This window comes from Leguminivora glycinivorella, chromosome 17, assembly GCF_023078275.1.
Source record: "Leguminivora glycinivorella isolate SPB_JAAS2020 chromosome 17, LegGlyc_1.1, whole genome shotgun sequence".
In the NCBI taxonomy this organism is placed as follows: domain Eukaryota; kingdom Metazoa; phylum Arthropoda; class Insecta; order Lepidoptera; family Tortricidae; genus Leguminivora; species Leguminivora glycinivorella.
The window spans coordinates 10,216,739-10,236,651 of NC_062987.1; the positions used below are offsets into that span (position 1 = coordinate 10,216,739).

Consider the following 19,913-nt stretch of genomic DNA (forward strand, 5'->3'; position numbering starts at 1 on the left):
AAGGGTTATAGGCCTTATTGGAATTAGTCCGGTTTCCTCACGATGTTTTCCTTCACCGAAAAGCGACTGGCAAATATCAAATGACATTTCGCACATAAGGTTAGAAAAACTCATTGGTACGAGCCGGGTTGGAAGTTTGGAACCCGCGACCTCCGGATCGAAAGTCGCACGCTCTTACCGCTAGGCCACCAGCGCTTTTTATGAAAGACGTTTCTTCGTCCGTCGAAAAAATCCAAGATGGCACCTGTAATGTATAGGATATCTTTCCGACATCCGATATCAGATCGGATAATATATGTAATGTACCCACGCCTTATATGATGGCGACATGGTGTGTATAGCGACATCTACCGACAGACTGTGGTTGATGCACCTGGCCCTTAATAACGAACGGGAGGTAGCACTAACCCGGAAGTACGAGTATTAATTTGGAAGCACTAACCCGAAACTCGTAAAAAACGAGGAAAAAAAATCTTTCCCAAAAATAGGCACTTTTGATTAAATTTCAATAATATTTGGTTATCCTGTTGATTCTTTAACAGACTTTATTTTTACTCATCTCTACATTAGATATAAAGGCTGGTGTCGGAAGTGTGCAATCTGCAGCCAGCGTCCGAGCACATTAGATAAGTGCCTATTGACAGTCGCCGCCACCCGCCCGTCGTGCTCGGACCGATCAGTGATTTGTATACTTGTATACTTAGATATTTGTATATTGTATATTTGTATATTCTCACGATGTATTGTGACTTCCCTGAGTTGGGGCGGTGCTGCTTCTGCATGCCGCTGAGGAGGGGGGTGTTGACGTTTGGATACCTCAATTTTGTAAGTACATAATATTCATTACCTAACTTTTTTTACTTTATGTTTCAATATTAAAATTATTCTTTAGATATTTGGTGGCGTCTGATAAAGCTGATTTATACCACAGGTGGGGAGCAAGTTAGGATATTGGCTTTGATTTGTGGTGCCCCCCCAAAAAATCTAACCCTGGGGGTGAAAATCGCATGTAGATCATAAATATGATTTACAGCTTTTCTACAATGAAGGCAAACCACAATTAAAACACTTTCTGTAAAAGCTAGCGTTACTTTAAATAAACGTGAGGCAAACAAAAAAAAATGTCAGAGGTCATACCATTTCGTCTAAAGCATTACGTGTCGCATAATTCGCAAATTACAAGAATTATAGCAATTTCGAGCAAAATTGGTAGGTGGCGAGAATAATCCAAGGTCTGCGTGGACATTATGATGAACTGCCACATCCCGTCCGCTGTGGCCTTATCAACGGAAACTGCATTGAACTTGCTCGTTTACAAATACACTGGGAAGATTAGCGAGACTGTGTTTATTTTAATAAAACAGTGATTTATTGACACAGACAATAAGTAGATAAATAATGTTGACCTCACTGAAGCCAATTCAAAAATCCTCACATTTATGTCTCGACATCAATGGAATTAGCGGTTCATCAATAGAACGATTATTTACCTAATGAATTCTCGGCCCATACATACATACATACAATCACACCTGTTTCCCAGAGGCGTAGGCAGAGATCACAGATTTCCATTTGCTACGATCCTGACAAACCACTTTCGCTTCACACACTTTCATAAAGTTTCACATACACGCTCGTGTTTTGAGTACTTCTGACCTGGCCTTTTAGCAATATTTCCCCGATTTGGTCGAGAAAAGTTCGCCAGGTTCGCCTAGGTCTTCCACTATAAACAGACCATTCCGCTCTTTTTTCATATACTTTTTTCGTTAATCTTGACACATCCAGGTCTTAAACCATAATAGTTATTTGTTATACAAGGGGGCAAAGTTGTATTTTAACGCCGAGTGTGGAATTGAAAAACAAGCAAGTAAAAGGATTCTATAGTTGAACCACGAGCGAAGCGAGTGGTTCGAGAATAGAATCCTGATCTTGCGAGTTTTTTAACACACGAGAAGTAAAATAAATTTGCACCCGAGTGTAACACAAAACTTTTCCCCTCATTATAGCGAGGAAACTACAACGCAAAAAATGCGTTTATCACTGCTTCATTACTAGATTCACCTACTTTTATCAATTTTAAAGACGTTAATTTGACTTTATTCAAGGTCAAATTACTTTACCCACTAGTGGATAAAATGTGTTTTTACCCGCTGGTATTGAAGGACAAAACACGTGTTTCCGAGCTAGTGAGGGGAAATACAATAAAATAGTACTAGACTATAGATATTTAAATGGTATGTTATATTGTTAGAAGTTTATCTTGACAGCGAATTACCTCTATCTGTACTTCCTGGATTTATTCAGAAAAAAATTCCGCCGAGGTCTACCCCAACATAATAAACTTTATAAGTTAATTCCGAAAGTCGTCTAATTATGAAAGTCTCACAAATATCGACATTATTTCCATCATATCAAGATTCTCCTTTCAGAATTACCAAAGCAATTCTGTCATTCGGAAGTAGGTACCCTATTCCACCTTATTAGGTATTCCCTTTCCGCTTCACTTAATCACAAACATTTCAAAGTAAAAAACTTGTTCTGGTTTATTTTTCAGTTCTTCTCAGTGTTCATGATCGGAGTATACAGCTACTACATGAACCTGGCCTCGGACAATCTCCACCTTTTATACCACGGTTCGCTGTCCGTCATCCCTGTCGAGGCCTGCCTCTTCATCTACTGCCTCGAAATCGTGTTTGATCTGGTCCTGCTGTACGGCACTCATTTGGTAAGCTCCTGTTATTATTATTATTTATTTGTTAACATAAGAGGTACATTTATAACAAAAACATTATCGTCACTACTTTTAGAACAACTTGTATCTTCGTCTGTCAATGAAAAGAAAATTGTAGTATCTATGGAATGCATATAGACTTAACTGCGTGTTAACTCTGAGGAGCAGCGTGAGATACGAGATTTTTTCAAAGTAGTGACGATATGTCCCACAAAACGGTTTTCACAGTTTGACTGTGGGATCAGAGTCTCTTCGCTAAGAAAACTAAAATAACATTTAGATAGCATTAATTAATAGTTATTTGTTATACAAGGGGGCAAAGCTGTATTTTAACGCCGAGTGTGGAATTGAAAAACGAGCAAGTGAAAGGATTCTATAGTTGAACCACGAGCCAAGCGAGTGGTTCGAGAATAGAATCCTGAACTTGCGAGTTTTTTTTAACACACGAGAAGTAAAATACATTTGCACCCGAGTGTAACGCAAAACTTTTCCCCTCACTATAGCGAGGAAACTACAACGCAAGAAAATGCGTTTATCACTGCTTCCAGTAGTTCCACGGGTGGTAAATCATCTTAATTACTAGATTCAACTACTTTTGTCAATTTTAAAGCAGTTAATTTGACTTTATTCAAGGTCAAATTACTTTACCCACTAGTGGATAAAATGCGTTTTTACCCGCTGGTATTAAAGGACAAAATACGTGTTTCCGAGCTAGTGAGGGGAAAAAACTTAAACAAACTTCTTTTGAATTTAGCTCTTATGTAGGGTAGACGTTTCGTCAAACACCTATCTCCATAGTAGTTAGAGTTAGTTACTCTTGGCACTTCGTATTTGCCTGCAGTTACCAGTCAGTTACTGCAACAGTGCAGTTACTGTCTTCAAGTAAAGAATACGGCATTTAGTGTAAGGCCTGAGTTGACACTCGGTTAGGGTTGCAAATAGAAGAAAAAACCGAGCACCATTGTTTTTTCTCTAAATATGGTTTTTTTCAGATGAACAAATAATTCGACAATAACGGTTTTTCGTGAATTGTAACGTGTTTCAATAACAATAACATACATTTTAATTCGATTAGCATTCAGTATACAAACGTTTATTGGGGAATTCCCGATGCGGCGTGCAGCATTGAGAGGCGGTGGTGTTGCCAACAGTAAATAGTGATAACTACCATCTACAGATTTCATAAAACTTACTTTTATAAGACCAGAAATTAAAGTTATTTGATTAAATCCGTTTAATAGTTAACATTAAGTCTAAAATGGCACCCAATTTTGTATATGAACTAAAATCGCTTCAAGAACAATTAATTTAACTAGATTTTTTCCAAGTCCGAGACCTAAAAAACTTCGGGTTATAATGGGCTAAGTATAATTTTAACACAATCCATACTAATATTATGAATGGGAAAGTGTGTGTGTCTGTTTGTCCGTCTTTCACGGCAAAACGGAGCGACGAATTGACGTGATTTTTTAAGTGGAGATAGTTAAAGGGATGGAGAGTGACATAGGCTACTTTATATCTCCTTCTAACGCCCCACTTCTCTAAAATGGGGGGGTGGAAGTTTGTATGGAGCATTCCGCCTTTCCGAATTTAACGCGAGCGAAGCCGCGGGCAAGAGCTAGTATTGGTATAAAAACCACAACATTGGTTCATAAATTAAAAATCGAAATAAGATGTCATATATTATAGAAAAAATGACGAGCACCACCAGTGGTGAAGGCCGGATTCGAACCGGCGCCTTTTAGCAATCCGGGCCAAACGCCATCACCCCTAGGCCACCTCGCCACTATAATTTGATTTGTTCCCATAGTTGCGTATTGGTTCATAAGTTTCATAAAAGGATGTACAGTCAGCCAAAAAAGTGGTTTACCACTTATGAGTTCTATTTAAAAATAGAGTCGAAAAGTGGTAAACCACTTTCTTGGCTGACTGTACATATCGATAAATAGTACATTTGATAGATTAATTCTCATTTACTTAGTAGCTTTCTGGTAAAAACCGTTCACTTTTACAAGGATAAATGAGTGCTTTTACCTCGAAATGCTTTTCCTTAAACGATAGAATTGTTTGCATATTTGCTTACTAAGATAACATGCGCGGTATGTCCAGTATGCACCGATCTTAATGAATGATTGACTATTATCTAAAGTAGGTAAACAAGCAGCTCGGAGAAAACTTTTTCGTTATAAATATTACATATCGTTGTTCGTTTCGTCAACTCACTGTCGTGGTTCAGGTATTTTATCAAATCCCTAAACAAATCTAGTGAAATGACAAAACGTGGCGTGTCTATTGGTCGATTTTGTGATTTCACTAAACAGAGTAAGGGATTTAGTCAAATGACTGAAATTTTCTAGAGAAATGATAAAATAGATTCACCATTTTGACATCCTGCGTGATTTGATCATATCCCTTAGTGATTTGATGAAATCTCTGTTTTGGCCATTTCCCTGCGACATACGAAACCTTTACGAATAATTAAAATTATAACTATACATACATATAATCACGCCTGTATCCCATAAAGGAGTAGGCAGAGCACATGAACTACTAAGTTTCAGAGCCACTCTTGGCAAAAAGGGATTGAAAGAAATCTAAATTGTGACATTGCAGTGACAGGTTGCCAGTCTCTCGCCTTCGCCACAATTTAACATATGGGTTAAATTGTGGCGAAGGCGAGAGACTGGCAACAGTCGACTTCTACGACACCCACGGGAAGAAAGGGGGGTGGTGAAATTCTTAACCCATCACCACACGGGGTAACTATATTGGAGCATAATGTAACATGTAGGTGTTGTGGGTATCCTTCAAGGTCCTTGGCTGTGGCATTAATATTCTACTAATTACAATCCGTCCAAGTAGTGGATGGCTGGAAATATCAAACTCTTAAGATTTATACTTTTTAGGGTTCCGTAGTCAACTAGGAACCCTTATAGTTTCGCCATGTCTGTCTGTCCGTCCGTCCGTCCGACCGTCCGTCCGTCCGCGGATAATCTCAGTAATTGTTAGCACTAGAAAGCTGAAATTTGGTACCAATATGTATATCAATCACGCCGACAAAGTGCAAAAATAAAAAATGAAAAAAATGTTTTATTAGGGTACCCCCCCCTACATGTAAAGTGGGGGCTGATATTTTTTTTCATTCTAACCCCAACTTGTGATATATTGTTGGATAGGTATTTAAAAATGAATAAGGGTTTACTAAGATGGTTTTTTGATAATATTAATATTTTCGGAAATAATCGCTCCTAAAGGAAAAAAAGTGCGTCCCCCCCTCTAACTTTTGAAACGTATGTTTAAGAAATATGAAAAAAATCACAAAAGTAGAAATTTATAAAGACTTTATAGGAAAATTGTTTTGAACTTGATAGGTTCAGTAGTTTTTGAGAAAAATACGGAAAACTACGGAACCCTACACGAGCGTGGCCCGACACGCTCTTGGCCGGTTTTTTTTATTTTCTGTATACTTACCTTTCAACAAAATATGAATATTTTATGAAACTTTTGTGTTTTAAGTAACGAACACTGGTCTAAGGACCTTAATATGTACCTACACGAGCAAAAAATATAACAGTCAAAATAATCCATTACTTTCTAGAAAAAGCTCCTGTTCGTGAAGATATTCTACTACTTCGCCATCGTGTCCACCGTGGCGTCTGTGCTGATCCAGATTCTGGATGCGTCCGAGATGTGGATGCGATTGGCCATTGAGACCATCTCGCTGACATTCGCTGGACTATGTGAGTACTGTCTTGCTAGTATGTACTAGCTTTTATTTCGTCTGCGTGGAATTATTTATTTGGATAGATGTCTGATAATAAATTAAAGGTAATAATTAAAGGCAATAATTCAATTTATTCCACTTTCGAGGTGGAAGTGAGATCATTTTATACCCTCTTATATGAAAGTATTAATTCAATGTCCTTCTTCGGGACTCAAGACTATTCTCGTAGGTAAAAAAATTCAACTAAATCGGTTCAGCGGTTTGAACTGAAGTATATATTATAGGACATTCTTACACAGATTGACTGAGTCCCACGATAGTACTCTTTATTATACTGTGCCCACAGTAAGCTCAAGAAGGCTTGTGTTGCAGGTACTCAGACAACGATAAATATAATATATAAATACTTATATACCTACATAGAAAACATCCATGACTCAGGAACAAATATCTGTGCTCATCACACAAATAAATGCCCTTACCGGGATTGGAACCCGGAACCGCGGCGTAGCAGGCAGGGTCACTACGCGCTAGGCCAGACCGGTCGTCAAAGAAGTAACACACAGACAGACAGACAGGCATACACAATTTAGCATTTATATTACATTTATAATTTACATTCTAAATTGTGTGTGGACGTTAATTATAGTATGAGATCCGTAACGTACCTATTTGTCGCGACTTCGTCGAAAATTTTGATACGCATTTACGATTTAATTTGCTTTAAGATATAAATTAAATACTTAATAATGTTTTATCGGGTAAATTGTCTTTTAAATACCTACCTACCTTTACTTCTGGGCATTTTCGCGAGAAAAATCACTGAAAATATTTATTCTAAGGGTAAATTTTATGTTTTTCCTACTCAGAATCACGAGCCCTTTCGATCTAGAACAAAAAACAGGAGACAAAAAAATGGCCCCAAAATTATCTACTATTTTGCATACTTTCCACTTTGTAACCGCTGTACAAATTGTTTGAAAAATGGTAACGAACTGGAAATATTACATTTGGGACATTTTTTTCCACCAAACAGGATGGAAAAGGCTCGTGATTCTGAGTAGGTGAAACATTAAGTTTACCTATTTTAGAAAAAAGTTTTTGAATCTTTTTTCGCGAAAATGCCCTACTACGTAATTCGCACGATAAAAAAATATTTTTGCGTAGTTTTAAATTACGAGTGTGTGTGGGGGCGTGTCGCACCGCTATTTATTGCTACATATCACACGCAAAGTGGGCGTCCTGGGGCCCGTTTCTCGAAAGGTACAAGCCTTGTACTATTACAAGTGCGCGAACTGTCAAATCGTATAGGTTGTCATGGAAACACACTTGTAATACAAGACTTGTACCTTTCGAGAAATGGGCCCCTGGACGCCCACTTTGCGTGTGATATGTAGCAATAAATAGCGGTGCGACACGACATTGTACGACACTACAACTGAGGTCATCTCTGATAAAAATCCGCAAGCGGATAGTGTTCCAAAGGTTATATCAATATTTTGTATTTGTTTCGTATAGAGGTAGAATCCCGATATATTTTGACTCTATAACAATATATTTTCGCGTTTTGTACACACTTTTAAAATTCTTCTGACTCTGGTAACAAAAAAAATCACAATAACGTAACTTTATGTAGTTCATACAAACTTAAATCAATGTCCTTCTCGATCAGATTACAAGCTTCTTTTCCGATTATAAATTACTTTATTCTACAGATTATTGTTCTAGTTTGCGTCCATTTAAAGTTTGATTATTAAGTATTCATTTATCGTGAATAATAGATACCATGTTAGGTACGTATGTTTAATGTTTATTTTAATAATGATTGCAAAAAGTGTGACAAATAATTTCTTACATGACTTTAATTATAATAAAATATTTGTCAAATGGAAAATAACCTAACCACAAAATTAAAATGTTTGAAAAAACCCCCGACCGCGACATAGTGGACCGATTTTCATGAAACATGGCTAAGAACACTCCCGACTAACTCAGCTTTCAAACATAAAAAAAATCTAAATCGGTTCATCCTTTCGGGAGCTACGATGCCATAGACAGACACATACAGAGACAGACAGACAGACAGACACGTCAAACTCATAACACCCCGTCGTTTTTGCTTCGGGTTTTAAAAACTAAATTAACTAAAACTAACGCTGGACGCTGAATAACGTAGGCATATGTTAAACTTCAATATCTGACTTCTAAATAATTGTTACAGGTATCCAGTTATACCTCATCATCTTAGTCCGGAGTTTGATCAAAAAGCTGATGGTGGACGGAGACCATGTCTTCGAGAATCAGCTCCACCAGATCGTCACTGGGGAGAGGAAGTTCAACAACACCAACAACGGCATATATGACGCCAACACCGTTGTTCCCAATACTCCGAGTGATGTTTAACGCATCTATAGAATTATGATCACAAGAGTTGGCACGAATGGAACGAATGAGTGGATGAAAATATTTTTTCTCAAACATGGTATGAAATATTGATGTTATGTGCCTTATAATTGGCAGCGAAGTATGACGTTGCAGGTGCGGCTAGGACGATTGATAGATAATGGAATTTCATACAAACCTTGCAGGCCAAGGCCGGCAAAGTCTTCTTTTTTAATTTCCAAACACAGATAATTGTGACATAACATCCAGGTATTTAGCCAATTAAAAAAAACTATAAGGGGCTTTATAGACGTGCCGACTGCAACTGGTACGGGCCCTAGACAATATTTGATTTTAGGGTGCGTGTTCATACAAAAAAAAATTTTTTCGTTTTTTTTTGAATTTTTTGTTTTTTTATAGGCGTATACGGGGTATTAAAGGGGACCGTTTAGGAGATACAGCCATCCAAAGTTACTATTTTCAGTAGACTTTATTTATTTCATACCATGTTTGAGAAAAGCACTATACATACCTCGGCGGGAAATGGGGTTGCCGGCCGAAGACATATAGACATATAGGTCTGAGGCTTGTCCCGGCCTCTGTAGTAATGTACTAATGTGTGTGACAGTTTACCAGGCCCGGATCTAGGAGGGAGCGAGTTGGGGCATGCCCCGGGCACCAAGTACAAGGGTCCCAAATTCGTATTACGGCTAGTCCAAGGGCGCCAAATTTGACATATTTTTTGTATGCCGATACAGGTGTCAGTCGTAAATACAATTTCGTTTATTCCATCTTATTGGTAGTTGTCGAAAACCCGCTTTTTAGGGTTCCGTAGCCAAAATGGCAAAAACGGAACCCTTATAGTTTCGTCATGTCCGTCTGTCCGTCTGTCCGTCTGTCCGTCTGTCCGTCTGTCACAGCCGATTTACTCGGAAACTATAAGTACTACAGTGATGAAATTTGATGGGAATATGTGTTGTATGAACCGCTACAAAATTATGACACTAAATAGTAAAAAAAGAATTGGGGGTGGGGCCCCCATACATGTAACTGAGGGATGAAAATTTTTTTTTTTCGATGTACATACCCGTGTGGGGTATCAATGGAAAGGTCTTTTAAAATGATATAAAGTTTTCTAAAAAACATTTTTCTTAAAGTGAACGGTTTTTGAGATATCAGCTCTCAAAGTCGTAAAAAGTATGTCCCCCCCCCCTCTATTTTTATAACTACGGGGTATAAAATTCTAAAAAAAATAGAGGTGATGCATGCTAATTAACTCTTTCAACGATTTTTGGTTTGATCAAAGTATCTCTTATAGTTTTTGAGATAGGTTGATTTAACTGTAATTTTGGCAGGTGTATAAATTGACATAATAAGTTTATTATATTTGCTGCTACGGAACCCTTTGTGCGCGAGCCCGACTCGCACTTGGCCGGTTTTCCATAAAGTGTTGGCGCGACGTCAAGTGGGTGATAGGCGTACGAGCAAGTACGCGTTGGATGGTCGACTACTATGCGCAGCGGTTTTTACGCGTACTTACGGTGACACACAATCGAAAAAGGTCGTCGAGCCATAAGTACGCATACCTGCTCGTATTGTACGTTTATCACCCACTTCAGACTGCGTTTCGATCGGCGTTTAGCGACAATGATTATCAGCTGGCTTCATGGCTTTACGAACCTTAGCTCGGACCATCGAATATGAAACTTATAAACTTCTTTATACACAAGGGTATAAAGAAGTTTATAACCAGGTGCTCCATGACACCATTGCACCAATCTGTCGCCAGCACCGCTACACTTCAACGGCCAAGTCACACAACATCCATACTAATATTATAAATGGGAAAGTGTGTGTGTCTGTTTGTTTGTCCATCTTTCACGGCAAAACGGAGCGACGTATTGACGTGATTTTTTAAGTGGAGATAGTTGAAGGGATGGAAAGTGACATAGGCTACTTTTTGTCTCTTTTTATATCCCCCCACTTCCTTAGAATGGAGGATGGAAGTTTGTGGAGAGATTTTCGAATTTAACGCGAGCGAAGCACGGGCAAAGGCTAGTTAACTATAATAATAAAGAACACTGATTTAATAAGTGTAAACCTCCTGTCATCCTGTCATTAATAAGTGTAAGCCGAAAATAATATTGACAGTCGTTAAATCAAATATCGTCAGTGTTGTATGTCGACAGAGTAACATCCCTAGTGCGCAAACAGTTCAAGTTGATAATCAAAACCAAGTGCGGGTAGTTCGAAAAACTCGCGCGGCTGTCAGAAGGTGTTGATGTCATTTCAAGCCAGTCTTCTCCGAGACCACGGGGACAACGCCGTCCTTGAAACGTTGGAGGTCAGTTTAATATGTAGTTATACGCGATTAAGTCCCGATTTTAAAAATAATGATGAATAATAAAGAAATCGCAGTAAGGAACTTTATGTAGCTTCATTACTTTTTAGAGATAAACAAGCAGCTCCATCGAGACGGCTATTTTTTACAGAATGTTTTTGGTGGGATATACATAGGCATAGGTATATAACACTAACAAGGTATCTATTGTCTTAGTCCGTTTTCACATTATCCGATCCGATATCGGATGTCGGAAGGATTTAAATGGAAAAAATCCAAGATAGCGCCTGTAATGTATGGGGTATCAGTCCTACATCCGATACCGGATCGGATAATGTGAAAACGCATTTAGTCTCATTAATTATTACTTATGTCAGAGTTTCACTAATTTTATTAATCCTTTTATTAATTTATTATCTCAGTTTAGGTTTATACGAGTACCAAACGAGTAGTATACGAGTAGAAAATATATTACCAAAACAATACAAACTATCATTAATTTATTATGAAAACGTAATCCAAAGTGCCACACCTGGCGGCTTAACTATCCGCGTTGTGTCCAAGACGAAGCCTGACCGACGAAGCTAGCAAGTCTCTCTACATGTTAGCTGAAATACTGTCAAACCATTCACTGTAATTACTCAGATTATTATAAGCAAAATGATGTTCGAATGAACTTTCTGGACAATTGAGATGCATGGGCGCAGTCGAAACCAGCTCGCCCCTTCAGCCGTGTCCCGTTGAAAATCGGAAAGATTCTTTTCCTTATCACATTTAATGTTTACAAATTGGATTCGCCTTCTGTCACCTAAACTGGTAATTTTATATATGAGGTCATTGGTCATACAATTATTAATTTATACAGTTATTAATTCTGTATCTCTACTCGCATTGCTGCTTCGATTCTAAAATTTTTAATATCCATATATTATGAATATTCAATAAATCATACAATGAATATAATTTGTAAAAATTGTGTTTTGAGCCAATATTTTGATATTAAAATAAAGTTTTTTGATAGTTATTCATAGTATAATATAAAAACAAGTAAAAATATGCGTGAAAATATGTTTTTTTCCACTCCCGGGTTACAAAACAACGCCATCTAGTTTTAAAGCAAAAACTAAGTTTTTTTCAGGGGTACGCTTTTTTGTATGGGCTATATCAGTCTAGTATTAAATGGTCCTTGGTTTATTCCATTCGTGCTAGTTTCCGTGAAATTACCTGTAGGCTGTACCTATGGTGAGTTTTTATTACGTTACTCGATAGAACGTCACGGTTACTGTTCGTTGTACATCAGGTATAGTGAACAACGATACTAAATGGTTACTTACTAGATCCAAAAATTATATGGGATGTAATTTTTATAACAAACAGCATATTTAGGGAGCTGATTAAGTATAACAACTGATACAGAACCCAAATCACAAAAAAAATTACCTGCATATACCTAAAAAAAAATCTAAAATTCCATAGATTATTATAGATTAGGTGAATTAAAGTCAAAAATCGCCCAAATCAGGCGATCAACTCATCTCACGCTTATCTAGAGTCTTTTTGAAACAAAATGAAAGTGGTGATGTTTATGTACATTTTCCATGACGTTCTCGCAAACGAGTCACGTATTAAAGACTAAAGGAGTTTGGCTGTGTTTTATGTGAGTTTGTGTTGATTATCAAAATGTTTAAATGTAGGGTAACTCGGAGAAATGAAATCTCATCATGATTGTGTGTTTGTACCTTTGTATACGATACGAGTGTGAGAAGTATTTTCTTATCTGAATAAACTCAGTACATTTAGAAACTCAACCATTCTTATTTTATAAATAGTCTCAAATAATGCTTTTGGTATTTATAGTATACTTAAAATGGATTTGTTTCAGCGAGATTTTGTAACGAATTACTAATAATACCCGAATACTCATTCAATTTTACGACACATACATTAGGTATTTTGTCAGGCCCGGATCTAGGGGGGAGCGAGCCGGGGCCATGCCCCGGGCGTCAAGTCCTAGAGGGGCGCCAAATTCGAACTTCGTCAAGTCCAAGGGGCGCCATAAGTAGATATTTGTCATTTTTTAGTTTTGCCCCCGCGAGAAAAGTCTAGATCCGGTGCTGGTATTTATTTGTCTTCAAAAAAGCTCATTAAGCTGAAAAAAATCACAATTCCTATCAAATTTGTCTATAAAATAGGCATAGGCACATTTAAAATTGTAAATATTGTAAAGCATTAAATTACTTTTAAGATGTAAATTTAAACCAAAGAGTTAATATTAATTTATACATATTTTTTACGATAATTTTTATTAAAATACTGTAGAAGTATGTTTAAAAAACTATTTATTTTTATCATAGCATATGTTTTGATTGATTGTCCATTGTTGGAAAATATGAGGCTTGTTACTTATTACAAGGCGAGTGTTAATCGTTATTAAATTCTAAATATTCACTTATTATTACGAAGAATTCTCAATTATCTTTCAAGCGTTCTATAAGATAATAACGATGTTCTTTATTTACTTTTTATAATGATGGAATGTATTTTTTATTAATAAGGGTTTGATATCCGAGAGACTTACACAGCAATAAAAGAAGGAAATAAACTTGTTGTTTTTATGTGGTACCTACCTTATGTACTCAGGCCCCGTAGCCGAATGGCATTTCTCCGACGCCAAACGAAAACGATACGCCGCTGGCTCTGTCGCGCCAATACGCAAGCGCGATAGAGATAGATATCTACTAGCGCTTCGTTTCGTGAGCGATTGTGCCATTCGGCTAGCCACCCAGGTATTTTATTCCCTATTTTATTTCTATTCTAATATTTCTAATTTGTACATTTACTACATATCGTCACTACTTTGAAAAAACGCTGCTTCTCAAAGTTAAAACGCAGTAAGTCTATATGCATTCCATACATTCTACTTACTACAATTTTCTTTTCATTGACAGACGAAGATACAAGTTTTTTTTAAAAGTAGTGACGATATACCTGTCAGCATTACCGTATTTGGGTACTTATTATACAAACAGAACAACGGACGTTATTAAATTACGTTTACACGTTCCGTTTATTATTTATTTTGAGCTTTCCGCACCTTTCAATATTCTTTTCAGGTCCTCTTATTCAGATCTTCATACCTACCGATTACAGAGTAATCTATATTATGTACATTTTATAACTGTAAAGTACAATAGAGTTTTCGGTTCACAAGGTCAGACCCTGTTAACCGGTAAATAGTGTCATTACCTCAAGTGGCCTGCATTGTGCTGTCCTCTCAAGAATATTAGACGAGCCTCTCGTGCCAGTGCCCACACAAACGTACAACACAGAACTTCGTAGAATATTGATAAGAAGTTATTTATAATTCTTTGTTTACAATCAATGGCCAGTGATAAAATTAAATAGTAAACAATAACTTTTAAACAAAATGTACGTGGAAATTCCAAAATTTGAAAGATGTTGCTGTTGTGTGCCTTTGCGTTGTGGAATTCTTATTTTAGGATATTTAAGCTTGGTAAGTACCTCCCAAATTTTCGTTCTTACGATTTATTGTCACACAAAATCATAGAGAGTACAAAAATACGATATTTTATTTTTTATTCAGGTAATTACAGTAAAGAGAATTTTGTTAAACGTAAGGGTTGCCTCGATACCTACAATTAAATGCTTCAAAAACTGTAGCCAAGTAACATACTAAAAAAAAACTATTATTTAGAATTTAGTAACATGTATTTCGATTTGTATTTACCAGTTATTTCCTGATACTTATAGCTGGACTAGTTAGTAGTTTTTGCTAGTGACGCTTATATATATAATGCTATATGTATAATGATCACCCAAACGATCATTATACATATTAATGAAAACAATAACGAAGTGCTTGCCTTATCTGCCATTTTCCGGACTATAGGTATTGTATACAAATGTATTAAACGGTCATTTTTAAATATATATAGCTTTATTTCAAATACATCTACTTATATACAGCATTGCCAATAAGTCATATATCGTCACTACTTTGAAAAAATCTCGTATCTCACGCTGCCCCTCAAAGTTAAAACGCAGTAAGTCTATATGTATTCCATACATACTTACTACAATTTTCTTTTCATTGGCAAACGAAGATACAAGTTTTTTTAAAAGTAGTGACGATATGTAGGTCCAATATTTGATACCGACTCGTATTAGCAGTAAAGTAAAATCTCCTCGTACGTAACAATCAAATTTTAAAGATTTGCACAGCATGGTGCATGGGATGTACATGTACACCATACTTAATATAAATAATTTAAAAGATTGATTTCTTCAACCCGTTATAATATACATTCTGCTTCTTTAGTCGTTCCCTCAAATTTGACATCATGTCATACATATCTATATAAATAAATAAATAATAAATAAATATTATAGGACATTCTTACACAGATTGACTGAGTCCCACGGTAAGCTCAAGAAGGCTTGTGTTGCAGGAACTCAGACAACAATATTATATAATATACAAATACTTATATACATAGAAAACATCCATGACTGAGGAACAAATATCTGTGTTCATCACACAAATAAATGCCCTTACCGGGATTCGAACCCGGGACCGCGGCGTAGCAGGCAGGGTCACTACGCGCTAGGCCAGACCGGTCGTCAAATATAATTATGTTATATTACATTTCAGGGTTTTGCTGTATTCGCTCTAAGCCTGGACGTATATTTTAGCGAAGGGCTCGACTTATCGACGCACACATTCGGCTTCTACAGAGGCACCTCCTTCATCGCCGAGCGATGGCTTTTCTTCATCATGTACTGTGTGGAAATCGCCTTCATCATAGTCCTGCTGATTGGAGTTCATACGGTATGTATACGGGCAGGGCCGGATCTAGGGTTAAAGCGAGTGGAGCGGCCGCTCTCTAGGCGCCAAACCACAGGAGGGGCGCCAAAATAGCAAATGATGTACAAAACAGCCTTGTTTGAGTGGTTAGTAATAAAAGGTAACCAAAGGCGCCATAACCTTATTTCGGCCTAGTATCTAGTCCGTTGATTTAGTTCGTTGACCGGAATAATGAGACTTTTTCGTCTCAGTAGTCCGGTGCTACACAGAAACGGACTACTTACTTACCTCAGTAAGTAAGTAGTCCGTTTTTGTGTAGCACCGGACTACTAAAGTAAAGATAAAGTAAGCTTAATGTTGCAACCATTAAAACATCTGAGATTTTATTTATTTAGTGATGGGAAAAATCTCAGATGTTTTAATGGTTGCAACATTAAGCTTACTTTATCCAGGGCATGAACCGAATATTTTCATATTCATTTGCCATTTTTCTATCCAACTCTTGTTACTGAAATGAAGGATGCATTAGACGCCCAACATTTCGCTCAGGGGATCGATTTTTGAATTTCGAACGCACGAATTCGCCGTTCGAAAGTCTGTGGAAAAGTCATAAATGTCATAATGCAATTTTTGAAAAAGGACGGCTAGTAATTTTAAAACTAGTGGTAATGGCCACTCATTTTCGATTCTGTTAGTAGAATTTAAATCGCTAGTAGTGGAGATATTATTGAACGAATTTCACGAAATCGAATGGCCGAGATTCAAAAATCGGCCCCCTGATCGCGTGCTCGGACCGGCAATGTATACGAGTGGCTACACGTACAATGTAATTCGGATTCTAAAATATTGCGAAAACACCTCATATTGAAATTGAAAACATTTTTTCCCCTCACTAGCCCGGAAACACGTGTTTTGTCCTTTAATACCAGCGGGTAAAAACGCATTTTATCCACTAGTGGGTAAAGTAATTTGACCTTGAATAAAGTCAAATTAACTGCTTTAAAATTGATAAAAGTAGGTGAATCTAGTAATAAAGATGATTTACCACCTGTGTGATAAACGCATTTTTGTGTTGTAGTTTCCTCGCTATAGTGAGGGGAAAAGTTTTGTGTTACACTCGGGTGCAAATGTATTTTACTTCTCGTGTGTTAAAAACTCGAAAGTTCAGGATTCTATTCTCGAACCACTCGCTTCGCTTGTGGTTCATCTATAGAATCCTTTCGCTTGCTCATTTTTCAATTCCACACTCGGCGTTAAAATACAACTTTGCCCCCTTGTATAACAAATAACTATTTCCGTTTACAGAGAAATTCCCGTCTAATGATAGTGTACTTCTACTATGGGATCACCACAACTCTGGCATCGCTGGCTACATTCATCTTCGTTAACATCCAGGAGTTCCACACACACATACCACTGTACTTAATAGACATCACGATAATCTTCAGTGCTATCGGTAAGAAATGATACGTACTACTTACAAAGTAACGACTCTCTTCTATGTCAATTGATTTGACGGATTTGACGACCGGTCTGGCGCAGTCGGTAGTGACCCTGCCTGCTGCGCCGCGGTCCCGGGTTCGAATCCCGGTAAGGGCATTTATTTGTGTGATGAGCACAGATATTTGTTCCTGAGTCATGGATGTTTTCTATGTATATAACTCATATAAGTATTTATATATTATATGTAGCATTGTCTGAGTACCCACAACACAAGCCTTCTTGAGCTTACCGTGGGCCTCAGTCAATCTGTGTAAGAATGTCCTATAATATTTATTTATATATTAAAAAAAAATAGATTAAAACCGAAATAAATTACACATATGAAAGAAAAAGTGACCAAGTCCTCTGGTGCCTGAGGCTGGAATCGAACCAGCGTACTTTCCAATCGCGGGAAATGCCTCTTAATCCGCTCGGCCACCCAGGTCACAGCTGTCGAGGTCGAAATTATCTCTCATATGAGTAATCTATACAAGGACTCGTAGCGCCCTCATTAGAAAAAAAAATAGATATAAATAGTTGTATTTTTAATTTTTATCAATCACCTATCACCGCATGTGTTTTTTATTGATTTGCTGAATTGTGTGTTAGACCTGATGTAAGGCCCATTTAGACGGTACGAGAACTCGCATACGAGTTTTATTACATTGCGGTATTTGATAGCTGTGCAAAATTGTATATACCCTCAATAGCTCGCAATGTAACTAAAATCGCATGCGAGTTCGCACGCCGTCTAAGGCCTGATTTATTGAGCTATTGAGGGTACATACAATTTTGCACAGCCATCAAATACCGCCATGTAATAAAACTCGTGTGCGAGTTCTCGCACCGTCTAAAGGGCCCTAACTTAATGTAACATCAACAATCTGCAATATAAAACGTAGGTAAATGTGACAAATAATAGTGATTGATAGGTGACAAAGATAAAATACAGCAAATAGGCGAGACGACTAAAAAAAATGTAGTCCGTCAGATTAGATTATCAAAACATTTTTTCTTTTTTCTCGTAAACGAAAACTCACAACGGTACAGTGCGTTGAAGTTGAAGTTTCGCTTGACGTCACGCCTAAGTAGGTGCAATTCTTACCTAAAAGTGACGTCACAAGACTCACAAGCCCCTTACTCCGAAACTTTGATGCTCTGTACCTTTGTATTTTTTTATTCATTAGATAAAGTGAAAAATATGTGTTCAGTATTTTTGGACGATCTAACTGACGGACTAAACAGAATGCCATTTTTTTATGTACTTAGTCGTTATCCCTATTCTGACACTGCTGAGCTTACCTAGACATCATGTTAAAAACTATTCAACAAACTATTTTTCAGTACAGACCGATGGTGTTTTTTACGCAGTAGTGCGAGAAGTGGTTCATTATATGCCAGGACGAAACTTCGGAGAGCCATCTGTACTGAAAAAAAGTACTATTTTAAATAATGGAAAATTGGTGGACTCCACTTTTACCCGTCAAGCTAGGAACATACTACGCGGACGTCCGTCGTAAATCGACCGCGGACGGGGATCTGGACAATGAAAATACACTTAACCGTGCAAACTATCGGTCGACGGACGTGGACGTGGCCTTGAGCGCATGGACGTCCGATCGAAATCTGGCTCGCTGGATGTTTTGTGACCGTGCACACTGATCGGTCGCGGTCGCGGTCGATTTACGACGGACGTCCGCGTAGTATGTTCCTAGCTTTATTCGTTCATCAACACTTCGTATATTTGCTCGGTCTATACAGAAACCGATAGGATTTATCTCTTTTTACGATACTGACAAGAAACTTTAATATCCTGCTTTTTCTACTTAAAAAAAATTTCCTTTTTTCTTTCTCATTAAAATATTTTTTTTTCAGTGACCCAGGCATACCTGCTGTTACTGATTCGGAGTGAGCTAGACAAACCCCGTGAGTCACTTCGGTTCGTTAACCACCTCGCTGAAGTCTGTGTGCAACAACCGGCAACCAACGGACTGAATCCTTTATAACTTTGCGAAAGCTTTTTAGACTGGGAATTTCATTGTGAATTAGGCAATTTTATTGTCTCAATTGTGGAGCGTTCAAGTATTATGTAACGCGATTTTTTAACATTTTACACCCTGGGATCCCCTATGTTATAAATTTAATAATTTATATACATATAAAATAAAAATAATTACAAATGATTTTTTGTTTTATTCGAATAATTTTGTAATGAAAAAAGGGGAACGAAAAACAGGAAAATACTGCATCAACGAGTTATTCGCAATGCTCCTGTTGTGTAATGAGTGCCATGCGAGTTCAAGGAATCGAGCATAATAACCTCTCCTCACTGTATCATTCGCAAAGTTCATTCTATGGCCACGCCACGTCGTCAGTAATATGGCTATTACTGACAAGTGGCAAGTATCGCACTTCCTTTCGTGAACTC

General features: G+C 37.4%; 1 protein-coding gene across 2 annotated transcripts; it reads left to right on the forward strand.

The window, feature by feature from the left end:
- The first annotated feature begins 142 nt into the window (after positions 1 to 142).
- LOC125235408 lies at positions 143 to 19,608 on the forward strand. Of its 2 annotated transcripts, XM_048141956.1 has the most exons (5): positions 143 to 825; positions 2,555 to 2,725; positions 15,851 to 16,027; positions 17,309 to 17,459; positions 19,361 to 19,608. In XM_048141956.1, the coding sequence occupies exons 1-5, from the start codon at positions 739 to 741 to the stop codon at positions 19,489 to 19,491; spliced, it is 717 nt and encodes a 238-aa protein (XP_047997913.1). In that variant the 5' UTR covers positions 143 to 738; the 3' UTR covers positions 19,492 to 19,608. The 2 variants fall into 2 exon arrangements, with proteins under 2 accessions (XP_047997913.1, XP_047997914.1); XM_048141957.1 differs by lacking the exons at positions 15,851 to 16,027; positions 17,309 to 17,459; positions 19,361 to 19,608 and adding exons at positions 6,330 to 6,471; positions 8,677 to 9,005 and having other exon boundaries at positions 605 to 825.
- The last annotated feature ends 305 nt before the right edge of the window (positions 19,609 to 19,913 follow it).

Excerpts from the sequence above, each read along its gene's own strand:
- LOC125235408 (XM_048141956.1), top strand. The coding sequence starts at position 739 with ATGTATTGTGACTTCCCTGAGTTGGGGCGGTGCTGCTTCTGCATGCCG. Across the intron at positions 826-2,554 it reads CGTTTGGATACCTCAATTTT|TTCTTCTCAGTGTTCATGAT; the intron begins GTAAGTACATAA and ends TTTATTTTTCAG. Across the intron at positions 16,028-17,308 it reads TGCTGATTGGAGTTCATACG|AGAAATTCCCGTCTAATGAT; the intron begins GTATGTATACGG and ends TTCCGTTTACAG.